Here is a 24,326-nt window from a genome sequence, read left to right on the forward strand (position 1 = left end):
AGATTTTACTATGTAGAGATGCCATCTGGTCTCCCATAAAACAGTAGAATCCCCAGATTTGCCGCCATCTGGGAAAATCTATTGTTGTTTTTTTGTTTTTTTTTGCTCCACCCTTCGGAGGGTGTCGATCCACCAAGATGGCACAGCAGCATGTCAAGACCGAGAACGAAAATGTGGAGTATATTGAACCGAAGGTAGAGTAGCCTCCTTGTGCACTATCGCCCCTATCCATCGTCCCTGACCTTGCTAGGACCGCGACGCTGAGGCCGGCGCAGTGGACGAGTACGATCCAGCCGCCGTCGCCGCTCTCGTCTGGAAACAAGATTTGAGAATAGTCCCGCTGTCAGCGGTCATCTACTTGCTATGTTATCTTGATCGCTCGAACATAGGTGCGGGAGCCCTTGACTTATCATGCACCGCTTGCTAAAGGAACCAGGAAATGCGAAGGTCTTGAACGTGGACACTGGCGATGACCTACTGACGGAAACCGGCATGTCGAACTACGAGTATACGTAGGCGAACATTATGAATATATGTCCAGGGTGTGCGTGCTAACAAGCCATCAGTATCGCGCTCATGGTGTTTCTGATTGCATACGGTATCTTCGACATCCCCTCCAACTACTTCCTCAAGAAACTACGTCCCAGTGTATGCTCCTAATGATCTACTCGGAGATGGAGCCATTTACTAACTAGACAGCGCTGGATTGCCTTCCTCATGGTCTCCTGGGGAGCGACGACGATCGGGCTCGGTGGTGCCAAGAACTACGCCCAGGTGACCGGTATCCGGTTCCTCCTCGGCGTCTCCGAGGCGGGTCTTTTTCCTGGTCTCGTCTACTATCTCACATTCTGGTACCGTACATCTGAGCGATCGCTGCGAGTTGCGTTGATCCTTGCCTCTGCCACTCTCGCGGGTGCATTTGGCGGCGCGATTGCATACGGAGTCGGATACCTCAATGGAACCCACGGGCACTCCGGGTGGCGCTGGCTGTTCTGGATTGAAGGGGCCCCCTCTTGTGCGTGCGCAATACTTGTGTGGTTTTTCCTCCCGGACTATCCGGAGTCAGCCAGGTGGTTGACAGCCCAGGAGAAGGAGTTGGCAACTCGACGTTTACAGGTCGAGGGATCAAAGGGAGATGCAAAGTCCATGAGGTGGGCCGACGCAAAGACCGTGCTGATGGACTGGCGACTGTACCTGCATTATGCGGTCTACTTTGGCATCTCCACGCCCTACTCGAGCCTGTCGCTCTTCACGCCGTCGATCACGGCCGGACTGGGCTATCAGAATTTAAAGGCCCAGTTAATGACCGTTCCGCCCTATGCGATCTCGTACGTGGTTACCGTTGTTGTAGCCTGGTCGGCGGATTATCATAATGCGTACGTCCCTCAATCGTCTAACGGTGGCAAGTCACTAAACTGAACAGCCGCGGCCTCCACTCCGCCATCTTCTCCTTCATCGGCGCAATGGGCTTCCTCGCGTCCGCTGTCCTCCCGGCAGATGCATACCTAGTAGGTTCACACCATGCTTACCATCAATTCAATACTAACAATACGTCTAGCAACGCTACGGCTGCCTCATCGTCGCCTCAAGCGGCGCCTTCTCCTGCATCCCGCCACTCCTCGGCTGGCTCTCGTCAAACCTGCACTCCACCGCCGCAGCCGGGCTAGCAATCGCAATCAACGTCACGTTCGGCGCACCAGGACAGATCGTCGGTGTCTGGATTTACAAGGCGAACGAGGCGCATCGTGGGTATCCGACGGGCCACTGGACGAATGCGGCGTTGCTGCTGTTCGTTTGCGTTGGGTGTGTTGTTTTGCACACATACTATGTCTTTTTGAATCGGAAGCGAACGGCTGCGGGGGAGAGGGCTTATGCATATTAGCTTACTAGACTAGTCTTGCAGTCTAGGATATTTACACTCCCCGAGATTGCGGATTGGCTGTTCTCTTCGCATACAGCGTAGGTAGGCGATGGTATTGAGAGCTTCTATGGAACTCTCTTCCCTTAAAGCTGGACTATCCTCTTCATAAACTACCGAGTTTATGCATCTTACCAGACTCGTGGTTGAAACATGGGAGCATACCCGCTCTACACCCAACATGAGGAGCAGAAAAAGGCCTGCACTAGCCACGCCAGTAATATGGAAACGACCCAATGAATGGCAAACGGACAGGAGAGAGCTCATCCTTCCACCCAGTCTGCCCAGAGGCTCAGGTTCTCTTAGCCCGGTATATATACTCATGTTCTTATGAGGAAGGGCTACAGCTGGTAAAAACAACTCGCGCCGTCGATATCTACGGTACTATGCTGATCGGGGAGAGACATCTGATTCCGCTCCACAAGGCAATGAACAGTTTGCTCGCCTGCACCAGTAGGCTTAAGTCAAGAGCTGCATCAAGCCAGAGCTCTTGTTAGACATATATCAGATTGTAATCCGGGTGTTACCAAGCCCCTATTTGAGATCCCCACTGCAATGGCCGTGGTCTCCCATCTCATTGACAGCCTAGAATTCACCTCGCCAGCAAGGGCCTGCCTGGCGACATGTGAGACAGCAGTACTTAGATGGACAATTATGGGAAGTACTGTTAATGACTCACGCGGGTCCTTAATGGTATGTGGATATTCTGGTTCCGCTCTACTCTGGTAATGTAGGCTATAGAACAGGGGATCAGCTCTCTGGGTCATTAGAGAGCATCGATTGTACCACTCACTATCTGGTATGGTAAAGATGCATCAAATCTGTAAAGTATCGTGTTGAGCAGAACGTCGGGGGAAATAGGTTGATCTGGTATAATACTTGACTCGGTATGATGAAGGCTTCTTCTGCGCAGTGAACCTTTTCCATGGTATATATTCTAATCTATGATGATGCTATTAACACCGTAAGCCTGCGGGAGAATTATAGCACCTATCAACTTCATTGGCGCAGTGTGATTGACATACAAGCTTGGACGGCCAGGGCCAAGTGCAACTTACCTGCCCGCCATGTTGTTAATCAAGAACGACAAGCAAGATGTACGTTCATATCCGCAAGAACCTCTAATCAGGGATGCGGAACTCCTTTCCAATTCACGGTGGAAGACAGACTATGCTCCACGGGGCAACCCTTCTACCCAAACTTCGTCGCGGAGCAAGTCCGAGTTTGGCCCCTCTCCAAAAGACAAAGCAGGTAAATATCCACAGGTGCGCAATTCTCAAAGTAGCTCGGTCAAACATGAACCCCTGCCTGATGATCAACTACTGCAGTCGTGGGCCCATATCATGAACACCAAATCATCACATTCTCGTCTCGATTAGGACTGTATTTCCGGACCCCACAGGTTGATAAAGCCCGATATTACTAACTAACTTGGGCCATTGCGGTAATCTGGCCTGCAAAAGGCTTGCCAATCTACAGCGACGTCTCGATCCTGTTGGCAGTAAGATCGCATGGCCCCCTCCGCACTTCGCAGTGTGCTGGCCGGAGATGCATGGTCCCCATAGAGGACAACCGGATGTAACGACGGGTGCTGCCAACATGGAAAGTAGGATTCCTGCCATATCATAGCGCTTGTAGCTATTTCTTGTTCCAGCATAACGTCCGACATGCTGCAGCTCGAAATTGCGATCTTTTTGCTCTGCCGGGACTAAAATCCGCAGGAGCAGACGGACACCCAAAAAGGGTATACCAACTCTGGACGTGATTGGTCATATCGAGAGCAATGTCCAGGGCTTCTCTAAAGTGCCAAGCCCCCGCTTCAACTCGGAACCCCGGGAGGATATATATCTGTACACGGAAACTGGCGCTACCCAAAACGGGATTACCTGTCAGGGTGAGGTGGAACTCAGTTTGGTACATTTACCAGGGTGTTCTATTTTGAATTTGCCTTTATTAGTTTCGCTTCTTTTCTAGGCGTCCTGTCTCCGAAGGGGGCTTAAGGTTGATGGTTGCCTGAACTTTGAGGCGGCAAGCGGCCGCATCACCAAGATAAGTCCGCGGTTACGTCAGCTGAGCAATCACCAACCATCCCACCACCACGACCAAAGGCTTGGCTCCACCTTACACGAGTCCACACTTCTTCAACCTTCAGCTCTGCCAAATGCCTTAGACCTTCACCGTGTCTCGCTCTGTTTCGTGTCTTTCAGTTCATCGTTCATCATTCATCATTCATCACGATAAATTATCGAGAGCTAGATGACTGACCTGCTAATACAATTCCCAGCGACCGGTTCCAGCCGCTCGCCGGTACCACGCCGAATCGATGCAACTTGAGCTCCTGCGGCCTCAAGCGGACCAGCGACCGTTGTGCTAACCATCCTCTCAGTTCCGGGAACTCTACGATCGGTCCCACGCTCCTGCTAACGGTCGATCGATCTACCCAGCCACGCCCAGAGCTTCGCCGACGCCAGGGACCGAGCCGGGGGTACCGAGCCTGATTAGTCGAGCTCCCGGGCACCACCTGCGCAGCGCACGGCCATTCCGGGCGGATTCGGGCTTCGGGATACCTCAAGCGCGGCACCGAGCTATTTTGAACGTTCCCAATGTCGATTAGTCAGTCTCTACAAGCACAGGATTGGCGCGCGCTGGTCTGCGGACGGTTGACCGCGGCGCGTTGGGACTTACTCGATACAGCAATTGGTGGCTGGTGACACGCGGAAGATGAGATAATCAGATAACGAGAGCGATGCGTAGCATCGGCGCATCTGATGACGTCGGTTTTTGCAGCGATGGCCCATCTTGCATGGCCCTACGCCGCTACGCGTCTGACCGGGTCCTGGCCCGCCTCATGGGCGCGAAACTCAATCTGGCCAAGTCTTCTAGAAGATAATGGCTGGTCTGCAGACCCCGTGTTCCGCACTGCGTGGATCTCGCGATCGGCCTAGGCCCAGGATTTGGCGTGTTCGTGCCGGTGTCCCGGTTCTGCTGATCAGGGACTCTCGGTGGCTTGGCTCGTTGCACGGACTGTGAGGGACTTCTCGAGACAGCTACATCTGCGTATTATCGATGACAATTAGAGAACGACGTTTGATTTTCCGTAACTGCCTTCTTCTGTACCGGTCTTTGCGTAATCTGCGCATCCGTCCCCATCCCTGATCCTTTCAGTTGCAGTAGTGATCGAGCTGGTAAGTTGCATATACTACTAGCGGAGGTTTCTGAATCGTATATGGTTGATTATATTTTGCATCTCGCATTAAATAAGGTAGCTAACAGCCACAGAGCAAGCCACAACGCCTCTATAAGAACTCCACCGAACCAGAAAATCATCAGTCATGGGCCCGTAGCCGGCGATCAGATAGTCGGATATGCAATATCCGAACCCAACAGTGGGTCGATCGACTGATTTACATTTTGTGGGCCTGCCATCAGACCGTTGACGGGTGCCCCCCCTGCCAACGCTTCTTCGGGAAACTTCACCACCACCACCTGAGCCTTGCTCCAGAATTCCAGCTGGCCTTTGAGATCCTGCACCTGCTCCTGCAGGCGCAGCGCTTCTTGTCGTAGCGACTCGTACGAGTCGGAGAGCCGAACGTGGTTCTTGTTCATCTCCTCGATGTGCTTGAGCAGATTCTTGATGTACTTTTCTTTTCGCTCTCTATATGCGCGCTGGGCGTTTCGATTCTGCTCTCTCCTTCGCTGTGGGATGTCAGCGAAGCCCGTATATTCGCAAATGCGAGAAACGTACCTTGGATTTGTCCTCTGGACGGAAATCGCTGGGTGTAGGAGTTGGTGATTTAGAAGGTGTCTCGCCAGCAGATGTGCGGAAATCTGAAAAGTCGAGCAGATCATCTGCTAGGTGATATGGCTCGTCGCTGCTGGAGTTGTCTGGACTCGGGCATTGTACCCCGTCAGGCCATTGTGGCAGAGTGAACTATGCAAGTTAGTACGCTTGCTCGGGCAGTTACGAAGAGAAGCATACGTTGGATGAAGAGGCCCAGAGGAGTGAGCGATCACTGTCGCTGGTGGTAGAACCAGGGCAGGGAGGTAATGGGTTCCAGTAGTTCATGGTGCTCTGCATTAAGATGAGGTAGAGATGAGGTGGAATGGGGATGGAGAGGGGCGCAGAGTAGATAGAGATGCGATGAAGGGCTAGATAAAGATGGAGTGAGAGTGACGGGTTATGAGCGGAGCGCTGCTCCAGATTATATAGAGGAGCTGTCCCGTGCCATGTGTGTGCTTGTTGTAAGGCTGGATTGACGCTATTCCGAGTGTGGAATTGTGTGGCGTCGCGCTACGCATCGCAGTCCACCACTTGAGCTTCACACGATTGGCCTGTCAAATCAACGTGCCGCTGTCCCGTGCTGAGGCTTTTTGTTGATAAAGTCCAGCAGGGGAAGAATGAAAAGTCGAGGGTATCAATCTGGATGCCTGGCCGGGCGCTTGTCTTCCTCATCGGCACAGCATTTCCGGGCTGGACGCCGCTGCCGTCATTGAGCTGTTGTCGAGTGCCCGGCCCGTGTCACCATCGCGCTTTGGGAAATCGCTTGCTGGGTGCGGTTTGGCTCTCATCGTCTCAGTACATTCTATCTACCGTTGAGTTTGTGCGGTATCTTCTGTCGATTTGCCATCGCTAACGCTTTGCTTCTACAGCGCTTCGTCATTGTACGACCCTGTCCTCTCTATTCCCTTGTGATCGGCTCAGGAAGCAAGGCATGGCCTGATGCTTTGCTGCGACATGGCAAAACTGACATTTGAATCAAACCCTGATCATCTCGACCACGTTGGCACGAGGATGACCTGAAGATCGACTAAAATTGGGTACGCTTGCGGCCCAAACTCGGCGTCTGACTGGCGGACAAAAACAGGGAAAGCTTGGTCATCTCTTACTCACGTTCTTAATCGCAAGGGCCGAATGGAATTGGTGGACAAAGTGTTCGAGGCTTGGCTGCGTTCTATTATTTGCAAACTGCAGTTCGAGCCGTTGGGGAAATCGCAGGCGGTCGAAGCCACACTGGACCGACCCCGTTAGCCTTGTGCAATCTGCGGCCTTTGCGTGGTTTTCTTGTCACGCTGACGAGGCCTCGCAACTCGCATTCCTGCCGCGGGGTTTGCTCGGCGATTCGGGCCAAAGGCTCGACTTGTCTGGTGAACCGGACACGTCAAGAGACAATACCTGTAGCAGCAGGGCTTTGAAAGAGATATAATATAGCATGAGAAGAAAACAAAAAAGAATCGACACCTGTGAGATTCGAACTCTAGTTCTGTTAGAATATGAACATCTATTCCTCTTAGGAAAGGCAACTAACCACGCTCCCGAAGGAAATGCCTAGACAAGCTAACCGTTTATAGTATAGCAGGGCATCGCGTTAACCACTCCGCCAAAGTGCCTTGGTTGCCACAAACCACAACTTTTTAATTTATAGCCATGCATAACCATGCCTCCATAACGTCCACGTTAGCTTATTTTACCATAAATTCAGGGCTTAAATAGACTGTAGGAGAAAAATAATATTATTACTTATATAAGATCTACTATCCTTAACCATAAATAGCATAACCACGGAACTCTCTATTATAAGGCGTTCTATCTTAGTGAGAAGTAAGGTGCCCCTTATCTTACCCTGGATATATTATCGCGACACGGCCTGCACCTCTGAAAGCGATCAATCAAACCATGGACAGTCGATACGATCAGACCCCGCAACCCAAACCCAGACCCCGGAGTGCGGCTGCCCAGCTTCGCAGTTCGCAACTCCCGCTTTGGTCGACTCTCCCGGCGCTCTGTCGTTGGCCAGCACCGACGGCCTAATCGATGCCAGCGACCTGCACCCAAGCAAATGATCGCGATTGTATGGACTCGCATCGCCGATTGCGGTGTCGTGCCGCATCCTGCTCGTCGCCACTGGCCTCTCACGAGCAAATCGCGCCATCCCTCTGAAGACTGCACATTCGCAGGGTTCATTCGGAGGCCTTCCGGGCCCTGCTTCCTTTTTCTTGGCGCCTCGGCGGGAGTGTTTTACTTTCGAGTCTATTTTTGCGCACGACACGGACGGTGCTACTAGACTTATCCCGCTTAGCTGCCCAGACCCGACCGCAGACTGTTGATGAGGGAACATCAGCCCTCGGGGTCGTGATAAACCCTCGGGAATCGAATTCGAGACTAATGTGTAACCACGGACAATGTCAGCAATGGACAGTTTCAATTCTGCAGACAGTTCGAGGCCCGCGGTCATCTCATGGCGGTTCTCCGCGGCACCTCGCAAGCGGAGCAAGGTATGTTCCTACAAATCAAAGTTGTTGAAAGCTGTGTAACCAGAGCCGCCCAGGATCTGAATTTACCTGGAGTGATCGAGGAGGAGGCGATACTGAGGACAGCTCGCGAGCAGTCCAATCTCGAGATACGTGAGATCACAGCCGCAATTGACCCGTTTCTCCAACTCCCAGACGCAATGTCCGCCGAGGACCGCTCTTTGCTTCATAGCTGTGAGTTCCCTGCGTCAAGCGACGTGAATGCCACATTAACAGCTGAAGATCTGCTCCACGTTCCCAGCAGGGTGTACGGGACAGAAATAGCCTCGATCTTCAACCCCGTGCGTGACGTCAGCTTTCCAATCTCCCTCAGCTCCGATCTGACCATGAGGTGGATGCTCATCGCGGCGGATGGATTGTTCACCAACGACCGGACCGGCGGCGACACACAGGTATCCCTGATGCGACGAAAAGGCCAGGCATACCGGAGATTGAATGATGCTATATGTGAGAATAACGGCGCAGTCACAGACGCGTCCTCGGCGGGATAATAATGGCTGGGATAACAGAGTCGCGCTTGATGGACCCCTTTGCATCAAACACACATCTACAGGGATTCGAAGCGGCGCTCGGCGCACGAGGCGGACTCGAGGCGAGTCTGAAAACCGCGTCAAAACGAGCCCTCCGCATGTCGCATGTCATGCCGAATGTAGTCTGCACTCCACTGAAATCCGATGGGGAACCGGACGATGCGCGCCAGCTGTACCGATTCGTCGACCGACTGCGAGCCGTAATGGGGGCGTCGGGATTTGCAGTTTTTGCCACCCCCGGATCTCCACTCCCCGGATTACTTCCGCTGAAGAATATGGCGTGCATTGAGCCCGCACTTGCACATCGCACCTTGGCCTTCTACCTGAAAGCCGGATGAACGGCGGGTCACACGATTCATGGACGAAGCCCCCTCGTATCTTTCCCTGTTCCTCATCACCATGACGTTCTGGATGGTGACCAAGTCCGGACCCAGCGCCGAGCTATGCGTGGATCGTCTAATCGCTGTGCTGGAGGGGAGCTCTGCCTTTGACCTGAATACGGGTGCACCTCTTCTCACAGAGCAAGGGTTCATGTTTGTCGTACTAAAAGCCGTCCAGGATTTCCAGCAGGACTACGGTCTCAGCATGGAGTACGAAGTGTGGCCGGTGGTTTCTGCGATTGATGCGCTCAAGGCGTTCCGCGCACTACCCTCACCGCGCGCGCGGAAGAAGGCGCGGTGCATACTCTTTTACTTGCTCTTGGGACAAGTCCTGTATCCGGGCTCCGTGTTGGAAGATACATTTGAGATCCTGCCGAAGACGGCCAAAGTCCACAGGAAATAAAATGAATGAAATGAACCGAGACGAGCTGAAACTAAATCGTATCCTCCCACTGAACCCGTCCATCATCATAAATCGTCATCTGGCTCGTCCACTCCTCTCTCTTCTGCGAATAAAGCTTCCACGCCTGCTCCGCAATATGTCCCGGATTCAACCCTGCCGAGTCCGTCGAGACGATGCCCCACACAACGACAAGTCCAACATGGATCCCCTGCGGCGAAAAAACCTTTTCAAGCGACTTGACGAGATTCGCCTGCGCGGCTTTTGTCATGGAGAGGGCGAACCAGTCGGGGAACGGGGACGCGGGGAGGAGGCTGCTTGTGACTAGGAATGCGGGGGTCCAGTCTTCGGGGTGTGAGTTGTTCTTGAGGAGGAGGGGCATCGCCCAGCGGGCTGTTGTATAGAGCGCGAGAGCGGAGACCTGGGCTGAATCAGTACAGTACATTCAAGTCCTTCCTCGCGTCTTTAGTCGTGGATTTGAACGTACCCGAAAATCCGCCTCGATCCCCTCCACAGGAAACTCCAACAACGGACTGGGCGCTACGCGCGCAGCATTGAAATACACACACTCGACGCTTCCAAACGCCTCCACCTCGCGCAGGGTCTTCTCCAACAACTCCAGATCAGAAACGTCGGTTTGCCACGTGCGAACCTCGACCTGACGACCTGCATCCGCCGCAGCAGCCAGAACCGCGGCGCGGTCTTTGGATAGCTGCTCTGCGTTCCGTGCGATTAGGGCTACGGCGGAGAAGTGCGATCGGGCGAAGCGCGATGCGACGGAGACGCCGATTCCGGGGCCGGAGCCGAGGAGGAGGAGCAGGCGTGGTCGTGAGGGATTTGTCATTGTGGAACGTTGCGTGGGAGCTGCGGGGGAATGGGATGGAATGGAAGGGAATTGGGGATGGATTTGTAAAAGGGGCATTGGATATTCACCGCGTTTTATAGGCCTCATCCTGTCTGAATTGAGAGGTAAAGTGTACCATGGATCTGGCTCTCTACAGATGTGGATGACGCTAGCGGCCGCCCCTGGTCCATTCTTCAGCCTCAGTCCCCCACTGAGGACCCTCATTCCATTAGAAATCTAGATTTCTCATCAGCCCACTGGAAATGTCCCTCACCTCCTCATCATCCACGGCAGTGTGGAGAGCACCCCGCACGTCAGTTCTTGTCAGCCCACGAGTAGGCCCCGCTTGGGGGGCAACTTGGCAGTGAGGATCCAGTAAGATGCCTGAATCTCGCACGCTAGCGGCCGATCCCAGTCGTTTTGACAGTTGTATAACGGATCGGCAACTAGGCTTGGGACGTCGTGGCCGCGGGGCTGATTGATGCGCTGGGTATATTAGCGAGGGGTATTGCGCTGAGACGCTACTTTGCTCCCATCAACGGGCTGGAATTTCGACGGACAGAAACGAGGAAGCCACAAAGAATAATATAGCAAGCAAAATGGTCTCCTTCAACCTCACAGAATCCGAGCAAGCAGCGCGGACTGCCGCACGCACCTTCGCAGCGACACACCTGAAACCCGCAAAATCGACATACGAGTCCCTCTCCACGCCCGAAGCGCGCTTCCAATCGCTACAACCAATCTACGAAGCCGCCGTGCGCGCGGGCCTAATCAAAGCACAGATCCCAGCACCCGTGGGCGGAACAAGTACCAGTCTGATCGAGGCCGCTATCCTCGTCGAGGAATTCTACGCTGTCGAGGCGTCGGCGAGCTTGACGATCTTCGGGACGGGGCTGGGACTTACCCCGTTGTGTTTGGCGTTTCGACCGGAAGTGGCAGAGTTTCTGCAGCCGTTTTTGAGTGGCCAGGGAGCGCCGCTGGCGAGTTTGGTTTTTAGTGAGCCGGGGGGTGTGGTATGTTCGCTGTCTCTCTCCGGGACTGTCTAGTCGGGGAAGGGGAGGAGAGGTGGTGGGCTGTGTTGACGAGTATAGGCCAACTGGCTCGAACCCGGTGCACCGGGACTCCAAACAACGGCCTATCGCGAAGGAGATGAGTGGGTGCTGAACGGGGAAAAGGTACCTCTTGCCTTCCCAGCTTTCCATCTCCACAGCCCAAAAAACTTCAAGACTGATTGCAAGTCCAGATCTGGGCCACAAACTCCGCAGGCTGGGACTTCCGCGGCGCAGATCTCGGGTGCGTCGTCTGCCGCTGCGTCGACAAAGATCTCGTCTCCACGGCATCTACACCCAGTGAGCTAATTATGATCCTCCTGGTTACGCGCGAGGATATCCGGCGGAATGGCGAGGAGAGCTTTCAGGTTCTGAACCACCCTGAGACGGCCGGGCATAAGGCTGCGTCGGGGCCGCATCTTCGGGTATGCTTTACCACCCCCCGGGGCAATGAAGGCGAGGTTAGGTGCACGGACAGAGGGGACTGACGAGTTAGTACAACAACCTCCGCCTCCCAGCAAAGAATCTCCTCTGCGCCCCTGGCACCGGTGCTGCGATTGTTACGCATACCTTTGAGATCTCTGGTATATTGCCCACCTCTAACCCCTCCAACTTCCCTGAACGAAAATCCTCAGACTAACGTTGCACCAAAAAGCAATGCTCGTCGGCGCAATGGGCATCGGAATCCAACGCGCAGCATTCGACGCCGCCCTCTCCTTCTCCCGCTCAACGCGCGGGGGCACAGTCCCGATTTCCCAGCGGCAATCCGTCGCAGACCTACTGATCAACATCAAAATGCGCACCGAGACGTCGAGGTTCCTCACATGGAAGGCTGCGCATGCTCTAATCTCGGGGCCGGGGGAACATGCCCAGCGGCGCGAGCATGCGCTGCTGGCCAAGGTGCATTGCTCCGAGGCGGCGGTGCAGTCGGTTCTGGATGCGATTAATGCGGTGGGCGTGTATGTCTTTCCACCCCACGCCTCTCTGCTCTTCCTTCATACACTGTTTTCCGCAATGCACGCAATGGGAACCTCATACTGACATGGGTGCAGCTCCGCATACAACACCGACCTCCCCTTCTCCGATCTCCTCTCGACGGCACTCGTCCTGCCGATTTTCGACGGCGGGAATGTGGGTATGCGACGGCGGGCCCTGCAGGAGCTTATCACGGCCGATGGGTATCAGCCGTGGTTTTCGAGTTTCGGGGAGGAGTAAGAAGAAGAAAAGATAGAGAGACGGGATTATGGTATTGTTAGCCTGTTACAACATGGAGGAAATAGTAAACCGCTGGCTAGGATGGCGGGGAGGGAGTGTTAAGTAGAATGGCGCAAAATGCATGAATCTTAGATCGCATAGGGCTAGCTCGACCAGGGACATGTTTGTAATGCTCCTGGGAAAGGGCGAAAGAGGTACTGTACGCGGGCTGTAGCCATTCGAAAAATGAGGAAAAAAGAAAGCGCCAAATGTGGATTGAACACATGACCTACCGGACTGCAGCCGGTTGCTCTACCACTGAGCTACTGACGCTTGTTGTGAAAAACGGCGAGGTGCGACGCCACAGCAATCCACTACAGGGATTATGTAGGTACTGTTGTGGAGACAAGCCACGGCACCTTGTGGATGCGCTCTAGATGGTGCTGAGCAGGAGGATCATGTACCACCATTGAGCGTTAGCTGCAGGTGAGCATTTGCCCTGTGAGAATGAGGAGTATTCTCGGCGTGGCGTATTGTTGGTAGACAAGGGATAGAATCAGAATCATATAGTGACCCTGTTTACGTTGACTGATGTATATCCCTCGAGCTGGCCGTGTGAGTACGTGGAGAAGAAAATCCATGATCAGAAACTAACAGGAGCGCACTTGACAAAGAATGGGTTGGGATGCATATACAACGTCCCCAGCAGGAGTCGTCGACTGGGACATATCCAATGATGTTGAGGGGCGACTGAGAGCGCTATGTAAAGCAAAGCTTTAGTATCTCGTGATTACATATATCAAGTTCCTTTGACATCCGTGGAAGCAGCATGCGCTTGAGACCGAAGGGTAGAGTCTATCTCGGCGTCATGATTTGGGCAGGGATTAATCTGCCAATATCCCCACCACTCGCGCCCGCACACGCGGCTCATCATGCTCGGTATACCAAACAAAGAAATCCCGCTTTACTTCCATTTCCTCAGGGTGAGTGTTGTCAATTTCGAGGTCGATCCGGCGAACAAGATGCGCGAGGGCCATGTACATCTCCGCGTAGGCAAGACTATGCTTTGACATTAGCCGCACAGATACACAGGGTAAGGGCTATAATGATCCAGTAGGAGGGAAAAAAAACGGGAAGCACGTACTTGATCCCCAGACACGCGCGACTCCCCTTGGTGAAGGAAGTTAGGTAGCGGTCCAGCCGCTGACCTTTAGCTTGCAGCCACCGGTCTGGGTTGAAATGCGTTGGATTCGGGAAGATTGTCTCGTTGCGGTGGATGAAGAGGGAGGATGAGCTTATTGGCGTCTATGCAATATCGAGTCAGCAGGACCACAGTTATGGTATGAGACAGGGACATGCCCCAGGAGGGATCGTGTAGTTCTTATATCTTAATGCTTCGTCTGGCGCGACGCGGGGTGTCCGACCGATGACTGGGTTGGCGACGCGGAGGGATTCGCTGACTACAGCACTCTATAGAGTATCAATCAGTGGCTGTCGCAGCACGTGTGCAATGGTGAGTGGATTTACCAGATAAGGGAGCTGCTCCAGCTCTGACAGTGCACATGTGCTCGCCGGTGTCGGTAGAACGGTCTGGACCTCCTCCCTCAACCGCCGTAGCACATTCTGATCCTGATAAATGTAGTAAGCCGCCAGCGAGAGCACTCTACCTGTCGTCTCCGTCCCCGCCGCCAACACAATCAGGCTCTCCTCCTCCTGCCTCGCGATACTGCGCTCGTCCGCCGGTAGGGCCGGGTCACTAAGCCGATGCGCGATCGTTCGCGTACTCTTGCCAGACTCCTTTTCCGATGCTTGGCTCGAATGGATCGTCGTATCGAGAATCGACCGTTGGAATTTCAACAACCGCCCCTTACCAGGACTCACAAGGCCGATCAGCCACACGGGGATCATCATCAGCATCGGCGCAAGGAACGGGAAGAAGCGGTTCAAGTGAACCATTGCGCTGAGCTCGCTCGACGCCTGCCGGATATCGCTGCGAAAGTTCTCGTCTTCGAGGAATCCCCATAGTTTACCGTAACTGTAATATGTGATGATATCTGCCGTCAGAGCCGTAAACGCATCATCAACCTGCATCGGTGTTTTCGCACGATAGAACCCCTCCAAGCGCTGGATGAGTTTCTGCACGCGCTCCTGAATCATCGATGTTAGCTCGACGACAGATCGCTTCGAGAAGAAGTTGTTTAGAATATTTCGGCGGAATCTATGATGGTCGTGGTTTATCGTTGCGATCATGGATTTTGTAACGGAGTAGAGCGGGACGTGGGCAGGGTCCTTTTCGCGGCGACGGCTTGAGGGGGCGTAGATCTCGTCGTAGAATTCGGGGTCGTTGATGTGGATTTCACGAGGGGTTATGCGGACGATAGGGCCTGTGATGGAGGTTTTAGACCAGGGCCAAACGTGTTGGAGGAGGGGAAACCGTACCATATTGGCGATGCATCTTCTCGATCTCGAAGAGGTACCGCCCGCTCCGCCAGACATCGTAGTAGAACTCATACAGATGCGTGGCTGCGGCTAGTTTCGGTCCAGGGATATGGCTCAATGGGTGGAAATACAGGCGGTAGATAGTCCGGGATACGAGCAAGACAAGTGCAGCCGTGCCGGATACGGCAAGCCAGAAGAGTGGTACTCCCATCTTGCAGGCGGAGAGCAGACTCTGCGCTGGGATAGCCACGTGCAGTAGAGCACGAACGAAAGTTTTTGACGCACCGGGCCGCTGCGTCCCCATTTATAGCATCCTCAAGATGATAAGGCTACCCACCGTCCCACCCCCTGGTTGCCACGTAGGAGGACGTAGCGCGGAAGGGGGGAGGTCACAGCTCACAAAGGCGTCACTGAGGGTGCCCGTGCGCCCACGGAGCAAGATCTGATACGATGGTATGCAGGTGCAAGTGATCAATCGGCAACAGGTATGTTCGAATTCCAAGGATGATCCCTGTAAATCCCAGGCTCGGTTAATACACCCTCGAGACACGTGGAGTCGGAAGGTGGGATGTCCCGCAGGTGATGTCCACCGCGGTCTCGAGTTCTTTGGTAAGAAGTAAATTTCCAGCTATAAGATTTTAAGGGATCCCTCTCCCATGGATTTACCATAGTAGGGGACCCCTAAGCGTTTGGCTCTCGTCGCCTCCCCAAGACGATATTCAAGAGTTCAAAGTGCTTGGCCGCCCAGATACGACTCATGGGCACGAGCTGAACATCTCGCTTCTACTCGTGCTCGGGGCCTTAAGAGGCTGTGATATACACCGAGCTGCATGCACTCCCCCGCTAGTGGAGTCAAGTGATGAGGGTAGACCGAAGGCGCTATCCGGGCCCTTAAGCCATAATTGGCTGTTAGCTATCGACCCGATCACCGTCACTTCTCAATTGGCTCGATTGGTTGGGGGTGAAACTTTGTTGTTTTTGTTCTTTGCTTGGCGGCGTGAGCTAAGAGGAGGCAAACCTGTTCGCCCGTGGCCTGCGGCTGCTACGACGTCGGACGGGAGCTTCGAGCGAAACGGCGTTGGTGCCGCGGGCAGGTTAGGTGATGTGATGTATGTTCCGATTGCTCGTCCTGGAAGATACCACACCCCATCAGGTCCTGTGGTGTTCGTTCAGGGCAGGTCTACACAGGATAGGCTTGTGACTACCGTAGCCTGAATGACACTCTCCGCTTTGCTAACCTTGATGTTCCCGCCGTCTGAGATCGACATGGCGAAGACCCCACGTGTCTACTCCGATATTCTTGGGGTGAGAAGGATCCGACCAATTGGGACCCCATTACTGTTGTCCTTGACCGGCTCACTTGGAAACCAGATGGATGTGATTGGAGCACGGAAGGTTTCAAATCGTTACCCGGCCGCCCACGCATCTGATGCTCGGGCCGCGCCGTCTCAGCAGTGGGTTCAAGCCACGGCTGCCGGATTGGATGGTCGCGTGGGGGCATACACGCCAAGTCCTCCCTAGGGACTGCGACAAGTCCTGGCTCGAGCCTTAGGTTCCAGAGGGGTCCTGAGATAGGCCATTAAACTGGAACATTTCTCGCGTGCAGTCGAATTTGGATTCGCGGTCCTGACAATAAACCTGAACCCTAGGCCCCTCTACCAGACCACCCAGCCCGCGACACATCCTTCAGATGAACCTCGGCCCGGTACTGACACGACTTGAATTATGAGCTGCTGGCCAACCTCAGCGACGAGTTGATTCTCGGGAAGCGATATCTCAGCGACAATCCGCGAGATGTCGAACACGTTCCTCAGGGCAATATACGTCAGCATTAGTTAACGCCGGTGCTGGACCCTTTCCAATGAATGTCCTACTTTCGACCGGGTCCAAGGCGGCATCTAGAAACACAGACGACAACGGAGCCTGGGAACCATGCACTAATAACGACGTGGGCGCTGGGACAGCTATGTCGCGATATCCCTGCCCCTCTGGGTCCCTATGGCTACAGATCCCAAAAGAGGCCTACGATAAGCCTAGGGTAGGTGCTGCTAGCAAGTACCAAGGACCCAGTCAAGTCAAGAAGCTAGAGCTGCGTCATGGACAACCAGACACGAAGCACGATCGAAGAGAAAACTCCACAATGTCGGTCTTGCAACCTCGTTTAGCTGAACTAAAAGACACCCTAACGCTTTGTGGATCCCGAGCCGGAGCTTGCAACAAGTCGAGGCATGACTCAGGGGCGCGTCGCCTATAAAGACCCTGGGAAGATCAAAACTAATCCCTGACATGAGATCACCAAGGTCCGCCTAGATAACCTCAAAAATGCCGCAGCCGGAGGCGCTCCCAGAGGATATCCTCCGTCTAATACTCCAACACATCCTCCACGACCACGACCACGACCACGACCACGACGTCTCACCGACCCCTCCACATTTCTACAACGTCGCCGACTGGACCGAAGGCGCAACCAAGTCACAAAAATGCCCGCAGCGCACCAGAACACTCAGGTCGCTCATGCTCACATCGCGCCGCCTGTACGCCCTGGTAAAACCACTCTTCTACCAAGACATCCTCGTCCCGCAGTGGAACATCGAGCAGGGAAAACACGTCACCTGGACGTTTTATCAATGCATTGCCCACGATCCCGCACTCAGGGACTTGATCCACTCGGCCGTACTCAATACAGTCCACTTTAGGGGATACGATCCGTCGAGCCCGGTTTTTGCGGGACGGTGGCAGCTCGCCGTATACGAGAGCCCGGACGAACGGGGGAGCACCGCTGGCGAACTGGCCGCGCTGATGGAGACGCTGTTCTTCAAATGTGCGAACCTGTGCCGCTTGACTGTTGTTGAATTTAATGCGTGGAACCCGCTGGTCGATGAGGATTCCGACACCGAGTTTCTACCGTGGACTTCGCCCATAACACATCTCACGCTCGCAAAATGCGGCGCCAAAGAGCGCGCGCTCACCTCCCTCCTCGCCTGGCCGCGCGCGCTGCAAACCCTCCACTACGACGCAGACCAAACCGCCTGGGGCCTGCACTACGATGAGGAGGAGGACGAGGAAGCCGAGTGGACCTGCGCGGCGTTCGTGCGCGCGCTGGCCGCGCAGAAATCAACCCTCACGGAACTCAGCCTTACGCGTCCAACCCCGGACCACGAGAGGATGTTCATAGGCCCGCGAATTGATCTGTCGGGGTTTGCGCGGCTGCGCGTCTTGCGGATCTTCGAACTGTTTCTTGTCGGCGTCGAGCCGGCTGATCAGGCGTGGAGGGGGATGCCGCCGAATCTCGAGGTGTTGGAGGTTTTCTATGACGATGCGTCGTATCAGGGTATTCGATTCTTTGCGGGGCATCCCGCTGAGGATCGGCGTTTTGATGAGGGTGAGGAGCAGGAAGGGGACGGGGACGGGGAGGAGGACGTTGATCTGGAGGAGTGGTGGAAATGGCTGTGGCTGCGCGCACTGCTTGCCGAACAGGGAATGGGGAGATTCCCAGCGCTAAAGACGGTCAGAATCTACACGACCGAGAGTGAGCCGGAAAGCCGGTATGGATGGAGCCGAAAGCAGAGTATGAGGCTGTGGAAGCTGCCGCGTTGTATCAGGGAATCGGCGAGGCAGGCAGCCGTCCACGTTGAGGTTTGGCTTGGCGCGGACCGGAGCCCAGGGAAATGATAAAGGTACGGCTCGAGGGGGGATATGTCGGTCCTCTTGTGTACGCATAGCGTGTTGTGGAGTCACGATTGAGCAGAGTTAGTTAGGCTGGTACCATTAATTGGACCAAGGCCGTGTTAGATATGCATCCCATGCAACGGGCGAGGTCGTTATTCGGGACGCTGAGTTTGGAGGTCAGAGTGTGGGTCGGTAAAGTGATTTCTCGTCAGAAAGGAACATTGAAGAGATACCGCTGGAGCTCGTGACAGAGAAGTAGTAGAGTAGGTAAAGAATAAAAGGCATTTCCATTGTCTAAACAGGAAGAGAGGGTAGAGGAAAGAAAAAGAAAACAAAAGCCGAAAACAGGAGGTATCATCCAAACAAGGGCACATCAAACACGCTTAAGGAACTTGTCAACCATCTGGGAATACCAGTAGACAACGCGGAGCATTCTATAGACGAAAATCGGATTAGAGTTCATCCGCGGTCTCCCACGAATGATCACTATCACCATCAAATGCCATAAGCGCCGCAGCAAGCGCCGGGTCCTGCATTGCCTGCTGCATCATCATCGTCATGGCCGGAATATCAGGACCAGCCGCATTGATGAAAGGGTATGGGAATGCTTCCTCGAAATCGCCATCGTTGTCATACTCAGAGTCAGAGTCAGAGTCCGAGGTAAAGACGGTGTCGCCATCATCCATCTCGACAGAATGGGGAACGATTTGGAAATCCACCGACGTCCCCTCAAATACCGCGCTCAGGCTGCGAAAGCACTGCTCCGGCGTCTGGCCTTGGGGGATACGCTGGCCGGGGAGTTTAATGGGCCGGGTGATGTCAAGGGCTGAGACGCGAAAGCGCTCAAACTTGGGATAGCGGCCATTCTTACAGTCGGCGGCGATGTTGCCGACCATGTTCCGGATAGAGGAGTTGCAGTCTGTGATATGGAGGAGTTTTAGCGCCGGGGAAAACTGCGGAGCTTCTGGAAGCAGTGCATGTTGTATCTCGACGAATTCAAGGAGAGGAAAGTCCCGCAGGGAAGGCAGCTTGACCCGGCTAGAACAGAATGTCTGATATCCCTCTATCGACACAAGGAGAGTGGCTTTACGCCACAGATCGAGTTGCAAAAACTGCAATGTTTCTTTGTGTGGGAGCAGAGCTGCGTGTATATCACCGGCATTCGGTTCGTAGGGGCCACGACCGCGGGGATTGAATGAATCGGCATGAGATGCCAGGGTCTGGAAGGTAAACCCTGTAACCTTTTTACACGCCCTGAGGAGTTTCTCAACACCAGAAGCATCGCAATGGCAGTGAGCAAGATCAATATCCTGAGTCTCCAAGGTTCCCGGCTTCCAGGCGGACGGACAGTTTTTACCATAAAGGTCGGCATCTTCGAAGCTGAACTCTCTGAGAGACGGCAGAGTTAGCAGAGGGGTGTATTGTGCAATGTTGTACCCGGTCTCCGTGTGATCAGAAAGGGTGAGGTGCAGCTGCTCAAGTCTTGATAATAGTGACGGGCAAGACTCTCGCAGGGTCGACAATCGCTCCAGGATGCCGTGGCCGTGGTTGAAGCGAACTACGCGCAGGTTGGGGGCTTTGATGGCAATCAGGGCCATTGGAATGGATAGGTCACATTGCCTGAGCGCGTACCTCCAGCTCTGCCTTTCCCTGTCGTGCAAAGGGAGCTCACCGAGGGCGGCCCCAAGGACCGTGTGAAAGTCGGAACCGAGGGCTGTGGTGTTTCTTGGCCCTGGTTTGGCGAAGCTGTCCAGCTCAACGAATCTGACGTGTTTTCCGAGATCAGGGTTTAGGCACAGGGCGATGGTGAAACGCATGAGAAGTTGAATGTGGGTCTGCACGAGCCCGCCATCGGGGTACGCATCCTCGCGATCAGAAACTTCTAGATAACGAAACATGAAAGGCTGAGCCACGGCTCGCAACTGTCTGGAAACCAGGCATACATTGTAAAGAGCTCGTCGTTCCTCTGGCGACGCGCGATCACTGGGTGGTTCGTCTCCCGCGCCCCAGGCGCTCTCGAGGATCAGAGATACAATGCGCGATAGCAGTTCTGTGGGGAGTCGTTGAAGACGATCCATGATGAAGTGGCGACAGGACGGAATGGACCCCAGTCCGCGAATGCTCGGAAATGTGGAGTTGCTTGCGGAGGAAGCAACGCGACCGCGATAGGGAACGCGAAGTGGGGGCGGCCGCAAGTGGAAAGTAGGGCACGGCGATAAGGGCTAAGCTGGGTCGGGTTGCCAGCGATGCATGACATCACGAATCTCAGCTACATAAATCCACTGCCGCCCAGTTTCCCCCAGATTCCGTTCACATTTAATTGCGAGAGCCCTTTTCATTCTGATCCCCAGATAACCTACTGTAGCAATAATGCCTGAGCTCTATTCTTCCATGCGCAACCGCCGCAGGGACGAGCTCGCCCAATTAGCCGACCAGCACATCCAACGCGACCTGCAACCTGACGATCGAGAAGCTCTCAAGTCTGCTGCGCGAAAAGTCTCTCTCTGGACAACAGTCGGATCAGCAGTGGGTATTGGTCTCGGATTATATGCCGCATTCCGCCTACGCAGCTCGCGCAAGGCCTTCTTCGAGGCCTTCCGTGCGCAGGAGAAGCCGATCAAGGTTGTTTTTGTGGACGGTCGGACTGGTGCGTATGACGTTGCAATAAAGTGAACTATGCTGACTGAAAACAGAATCAATCCCGGATCTCACACCTCTTTTGAAGCCGACGACCCTTGGCGACTTTGCAACGTACTTCTTTGCCTCTGCAGGAGGACTGTTTCTCGGTGGTGAACTTGGTAGGTCTAGTCGTACTTCTTACGCAGCATCAAACTAACCGTTTCAAGGTTTCTTGGGCGGGGCAGCAAGCGGCAGTCGCTCATTGACCAAGGACCCCGAGAGGAAGAAGCGAGTTGAGAATGCATTCCGGCATTTCCGCGCAGATCTTCTGAGGAAGGAGGCGGAGGAGCTTGACAAGGGCCGGTCCGTGACGGACGAGATGTTTTAGAGCTAGTTCATCTCAACCACGGAGATATGTAATAAAAAGTCATCTTTGAATCTGAGAGGGCCTTTAAGCTCTCATACACCAACGTTGCTGGAACGCCCGCGATTTAGACTCGGCGGTTAGGACATGCTGGTAGTAAGAATTCGTTAGCCGGGTGTATGAGTTGCGAGATACCAGGAAATAGCGTGATACATGTGTGTGTCACTCAACGCTATAGGAACATCATAAGACAGGGAGACCCAGATTAGATGATGGTCATTGTTGTCCATGTGATGCACGCTTGCGGGGTGATTGATGCTGGTTATAAGTATAGTAGGCAACCCAGCCAGCCCTGCCTGGGTACTCCACGTTTTGGCTCAAAGGTGGGGAAGCCCAGGGTTGTGCTCGGCGTCTTTGCCCCGGATCAGGACATTCGCCGCGGTTGATCTTCGGCCTTATTAGTACCCAGGATAGTGGACAGTGGGATTAGACCTTGCCACTTTCTGTATCCCTTGATCTCACTCGATTGACCTGGGCGCCTGCTCACTGGGCCTCAGCCAGCCAAGGCGCCGACGGTTTCTCCGGCAAATCCATGACCTGTCGGCCCATCGGTATCGGATCCTCCGGTCACAGGTCAGGTTTCTTTGCACTTGATCCACGTTTGCCTTTATTCGACCCAATCTTTGAAAGCCAATGCTGTCCCCTGTACTGTCTACTCCAACCACCAACTCACTATAAGGACATACTCGGCTGCGGGGGAAGCACTCTTCAAGACCAAACATCAAAGCCGAAGATATGAATAGTTTTATTAGAGCATTCGGAGCGGGCGTAGGCCAGCTAGAGATCCACATCGAGCGTCCGCCCCTCCACCGCACTCTTTCGACACAGTTCAATGAGCCGCATGACCAGCGCAGCCTGTTCAGGACGAACGGCTAGCTCGCTTTCCCCTGTAATCGCCTGGCGCACGTTCTCGTAGAAATGCTGGTATCCGCCGCGTGAAGGCTCCCATTCCTCTGTTCTGATTTCGGTCCCATCGACGACTTGGAGGGTACCTGTCCCGTTTATTAACAACGGAGTGTTCTCGCAGACCAGGTGGGATTGGGTGCGATAAATGGCTGTACGTACCTTGGTTGTCAGCCCGCTCAAGCCCATACTCCTCGTGACCAGGAAGAATCCCATTTTGTAACTGCTCTTCTTGGCAATCGAGGCCGTATTTGATCCATCGACCGTTTCGGCCTAGGATCTCGAACCGCTTTTGGAGGGTGCTCACGGAGTATTGTGTCGAATGTAGCTCGACTGGCTGGATTAGCGATATTTTTCCGGAATGTAGGACGGGCAGAGACGGCTCCTGAGAGTGGTGCTATGTAGCTTACCATTCAGCCCCTTATCGTACCCCAGAAGAATAACAAACCCATCATCCACGAACCCCTCATCTTCAATACTCTTCCCACCCGCCTCATCGAACAAGCTACAATTCACTCTCTCCGGCGTCCCAAAAAGAACAACAACCTGATCGATCAAATGACTCCCGAGGTCGAAGAGCATTCCGGCCCCTGGAACCGCGCTCGCAAGGCGCCATTTCCTGGATTCAATTGCTGTTCTCGAATTCGGCGCGCAGTCAAAATGCGATCTGAAGCGGATGATGTCGCCGAGGGGGTTGGTGGGGCTTGTTAGAAGGGATTGGATGGTGAGGAAGTCCGAGTCCCATCTCCGATCTGGATGTATTTCAGTTTGGATCCGGGTGGGGTGGAGGTGGAGGATGGTGGGGGGTTACTGTGGTAAACAGCGAGTTTCCGCTCCGTCTTCTTCGCAAGCTCGACCAGCTCAGCGGCCTCGGCGTAGGTGACCGTAAATGGTTTCTCGACGATGACTTGGCAAATTAGATCTCGGCTCATTCTTCTACCCTACTCGGAAGCACCAGGCCACGCACCATGCTTCCCAGCGAGTAAGGCATCCCTCGCCAACGGAAAATGCGTCCCATTCGTCGAGGTAATAACAACGACATCCGCACTCGGATCGTTGATCGCCTCATATGCATCATGATAAACCCTAACGTCCGGAAAATCCCTCTTCGCAGAATTCTTATCGGTGGGAGACCGCTGCACGATTGAATATAGGCGGTATCCGGAGTTGTGCACTATGAATGGGATGTGGAATGTTTTTGCGGAGAAGCCGTAGCCGATGACCGCGGTGTTGAAGGGGGCCATCTTGTGACAGACGCGGATTTGAAACTGACGGGGAAGGTGCTGCTTTGGTTACTTGCGAGTCATGGTTGTTTTTATGACGCCGCGCTTCGGAATATGGATCCCGGCGGGGAAAAGGATGCGATGCGGGGTGTATGAATTTCTACGTATCTGATAGGGGGTTGATTAGATATCCAAACACGAAACTGCGTAAGATGTATCCATGTATACTGGGGGTGAGAATCAGTTTTGTTGGGATTTTTTGTATTTAGAACAGTGACAGTAGTCACAAATGGCAGTTACGCTCATTATCCCATTAAGTGTAGTATATACACAAATATATATATCCCAGCAAAAGGACGTCACAATAGTGGCGCGTCTATCGTCTATGTATGATAGAGCGGACTTCAACGAATACAAGAAGAATA

At 53.9% G+C, this 24,326-nt stretch overlaps 11 protein-coding genes and 1 non-coding gene across 12 annotated transcripts; 6 read left to right on the forward strand and 6 right to left on the reverse strand.

Annotated features, from left to right (window-relative positions):
• Window positions 1-137: 137 nt before the first annotated feature.
• On the forward strand, window positions 138-1,882 carry BJX68DRAFT_277774 (major facilitator superfamily domain-containing protein; the record flags this gene model as incomplete). Its single annotated transcript, XM_071048390.1, has 7 exons — window positions 138-194; window positions 251-389; window positions 437-512; window positions 567-648; window positions 700-1,376; window positions 1,424-1,508; window positions 1,559-1,882. 7 exons carry the CDS (start codon window positions 138-140, stop codon window positions 1,880-1,882), a joined length of 1,440 nt encoding a protein of 479 aa, XP_070896116.1.
• A 3,248-nt stretch (window positions 1,883-5,130) lies between these two features.
• BJX68DRAFT_242982 (uncharacterized protein) lies at window positions 5,131-6,303 on the reverse strand. The gene is made up of 3 exons (XM_071041080.1): window positions 5,898-6,303; window positions 5,664-5,849; window positions 5,131-5,614 (listed from the first exon to the last, which is right to left on the reverse strand). The coding sequence occupies exons 1-3, from the start codon at window positions 5,994-5,996 to the stop codon at window positions 5,270-5,272; spliced, it is 630 nt and encodes a 209-aa protein (XP_070896117.1). The 5' UTR covers window positions 5,997-6,303; the 3' UTR covers window positions 5,131-5,269.
• On the forward strand, window positions 6,304-7,166 carry BJX68DRAFT_242984 (uncharacterized protein). Its single transcript, XM_071041081.1, has 2 exons — window positions 6,304-6,510; window positions 6,569-7,166. The coding sequence occupies exons 1-2, from the start codon at window positions 6,343-6,345 to the stop codon at window positions 6,671-6,673; spliced, it is 273 nt and encodes a 90-aa protein (XP_070896118.1). The 5' UTR covers window positions 6,304-6,342; the 3' UTR covers window positions 6,674-7,166.
• An 848-nt stretch (window positions 7,167-8,014) lies between these two features.
• Window positions 8,015-9,624, forward strand: BJX68DRAFT_277777 (uncharacterized protein). The gene is made up of 5 exons (XM_071048391.1): window positions 8,015-8,191; window positions 8,317-8,401; window positions 8,450-8,691; window positions 8,739-8,981; window positions 9,088-9,624. The coding sequence occupies exons 1-5, from the start codon at window positions 8,099-8,101 to the stop codon at window positions 9,538-9,540; spliced, it is 1,116 nt and encodes a 371-aa protein (XP_070896119.1). The 5' UTR covers window positions 8,015-8,098; the 3' UTR covers window positions 9,541-9,624.
• BJX68DRAFT_269656 (putative short-chain alcohol dehydrogenase) lies at window positions 9,572-10,381 on the reverse strand (the record flags this gene model as incomplete). The annotated part of the gene is made up of 2 exons (XM_071046408.1): window positions 9,572-9,958; window positions 10,025-10,381. The coding sequence occupies 2 exons, from the start codon at window positions 10,379-10,381 to the stop codon at window positions 9,572-9,574; spliced, it is 744 nt and encodes a 247-aa protein (XP_070896120.1).
• Window positions 10,382-10,936: 555 nt separating this feature from the next.
• On the forward strand, window positions 10,937-12,645 carry BJX68DRAFT_277779 (acyl-CoA dehydrogenase family protein; the record flags this gene model as incomplete). Its single annotated transcript, XM_071048392.1, has 6 exons — window positions 10,937-11,394; window positions 11,473-11,556; window positions 11,625-11,855; window positions 11,927-12,014; window positions 12,086-12,389; window positions 12,483-12,645. Exons 1-6 carry the CDS (start codon window positions 10,981-10,983, stop codon window positions 12,643-12,645), a joined length of 1,284 nt encoding a protein of 427 aa, XP_070896121.1. The 5' UTR covers window positions 10,937-10,980.
• A 240-nt stretch (window positions 12,646-12,885) lies between these two features.
• Window positions 12,886-12,957, reverse strand: BJX68DRAFT_t128. Its single transcript has one exon. It is a non-coding gene; the product is annotated as a tRNA-Cys (tRNA).
• A 551-nt stretch (window positions 12,958-13,508) lies between these two features.
• On the reverse strand, window positions 13,509-15,274 carry BJX68DRAFT_257122 (cytochrome P450; the record flags this gene model as incomplete). The annotated part of the gene is made up of 5 exons (XM_071043286.1): window positions 13,509-13,683; window positions 13,769-13,853; window positions 13,980-14,094; window positions 14,128-15,008; window positions 15,064-15,274. 5 exons carry the CDS (start codon window positions 15,272-15,274, stop codon window positions 13,509-13,511), a joined length of 1,467 nt encoding a protein of 488 aa, XP_070896122.1.
• Window positions 15,275-17,568: 2,294 nt separating this feature from the next.
• BJX68DRAFT_242987 (uncharacterized protein) lies at window positions 17,569-19,015 on the forward strand. Its single transcript, XM_071041082.1, has one exon. It carries the CDS (start codon window positions 17,578-17,580, stop codon window positions 18,733-18,735), a length of 1,158 nt encoding a protein of 385 aa, XP_070896123.1. The 5' UTR covers window positions 17,569-17,577; the 3' UTR covers window positions 18,736-19,015.
• A 74-nt stretch (window positions 19,016-19,089) lies between these two features.
• BJX68DRAFT_242988 (uncharacterized protein) lies at window positions 19,090-20,850 on the reverse strand. Its single transcript, XM_071041083.1, has one exon. The coding sequence runs from the start codon at window positions 20,808-20,810 to the stop codon at window positions 19,185-19,187; it is 1,626 nt and encodes a 541-aa protein (XP_070896124.1). The 5' UTR covers window positions 20,811-20,850; the 3' UTR covers window positions 19,090-19,184.
• A 252-nt stretch (window positions 20,851-21,102) lies between these two features.
• BJX68DRAFT_269661 (uncharacterized protein) lies at window positions 21,103-21,739 on the forward strand (the record flags this gene model as incomplete). Its single annotated transcript, XM_071046409.1, has 3 exons — window positions 21,103-21,379; window positions 21,426-21,530; window positions 21,579-21,739. The coding sequence occupies 3 exons, from the start codon at window positions 21,103-21,105 to the stop codon at window positions 21,737-21,739; spliced, it is 543 nt and encodes a 180-aa protein (XP_070896125.1).
• An 813-nt stretch (window positions 21,740-22,552) lies between these two features.
• Window positions 22,553-23,922, reverse strand: BJX68DRAFT_269662 (oxidoreductase; the record flags this gene model as incomplete). Its single annotated transcript, XM_071046410.1, has 5 exons — window positions 22,553-22,767; window positions 22,841-23,011; window positions 23,089-23,430; window positions 23,490-23,585; window positions 23,646-23,922. The coding sequence occupies 5 exons, from the start codon at window positions 23,920-23,922 to the stop codon at window positions 22,553-22,555; spliced, it is 1,101 nt and encodes a 366-aa protein (XP_070896126.1).
• Window positions 23,923-24,326: the final 404 nt, after the last annotated feature.

This window comes from Aspergillus pseudodeflectus (genome assembly GCF_044049435.1).
Source record: "Aspergillus pseudodeflectus strain CBS 756.74 chromosome Unknown BJX68scaffold_41, whole genome shotgun sequence".
NCBI lineage: Eukaryota > Fungi > Ascomycota > Eurotiomycetes > Eurotiales > Aspergillaceae > Aspergillus > Aspergillus pseudodeflectus.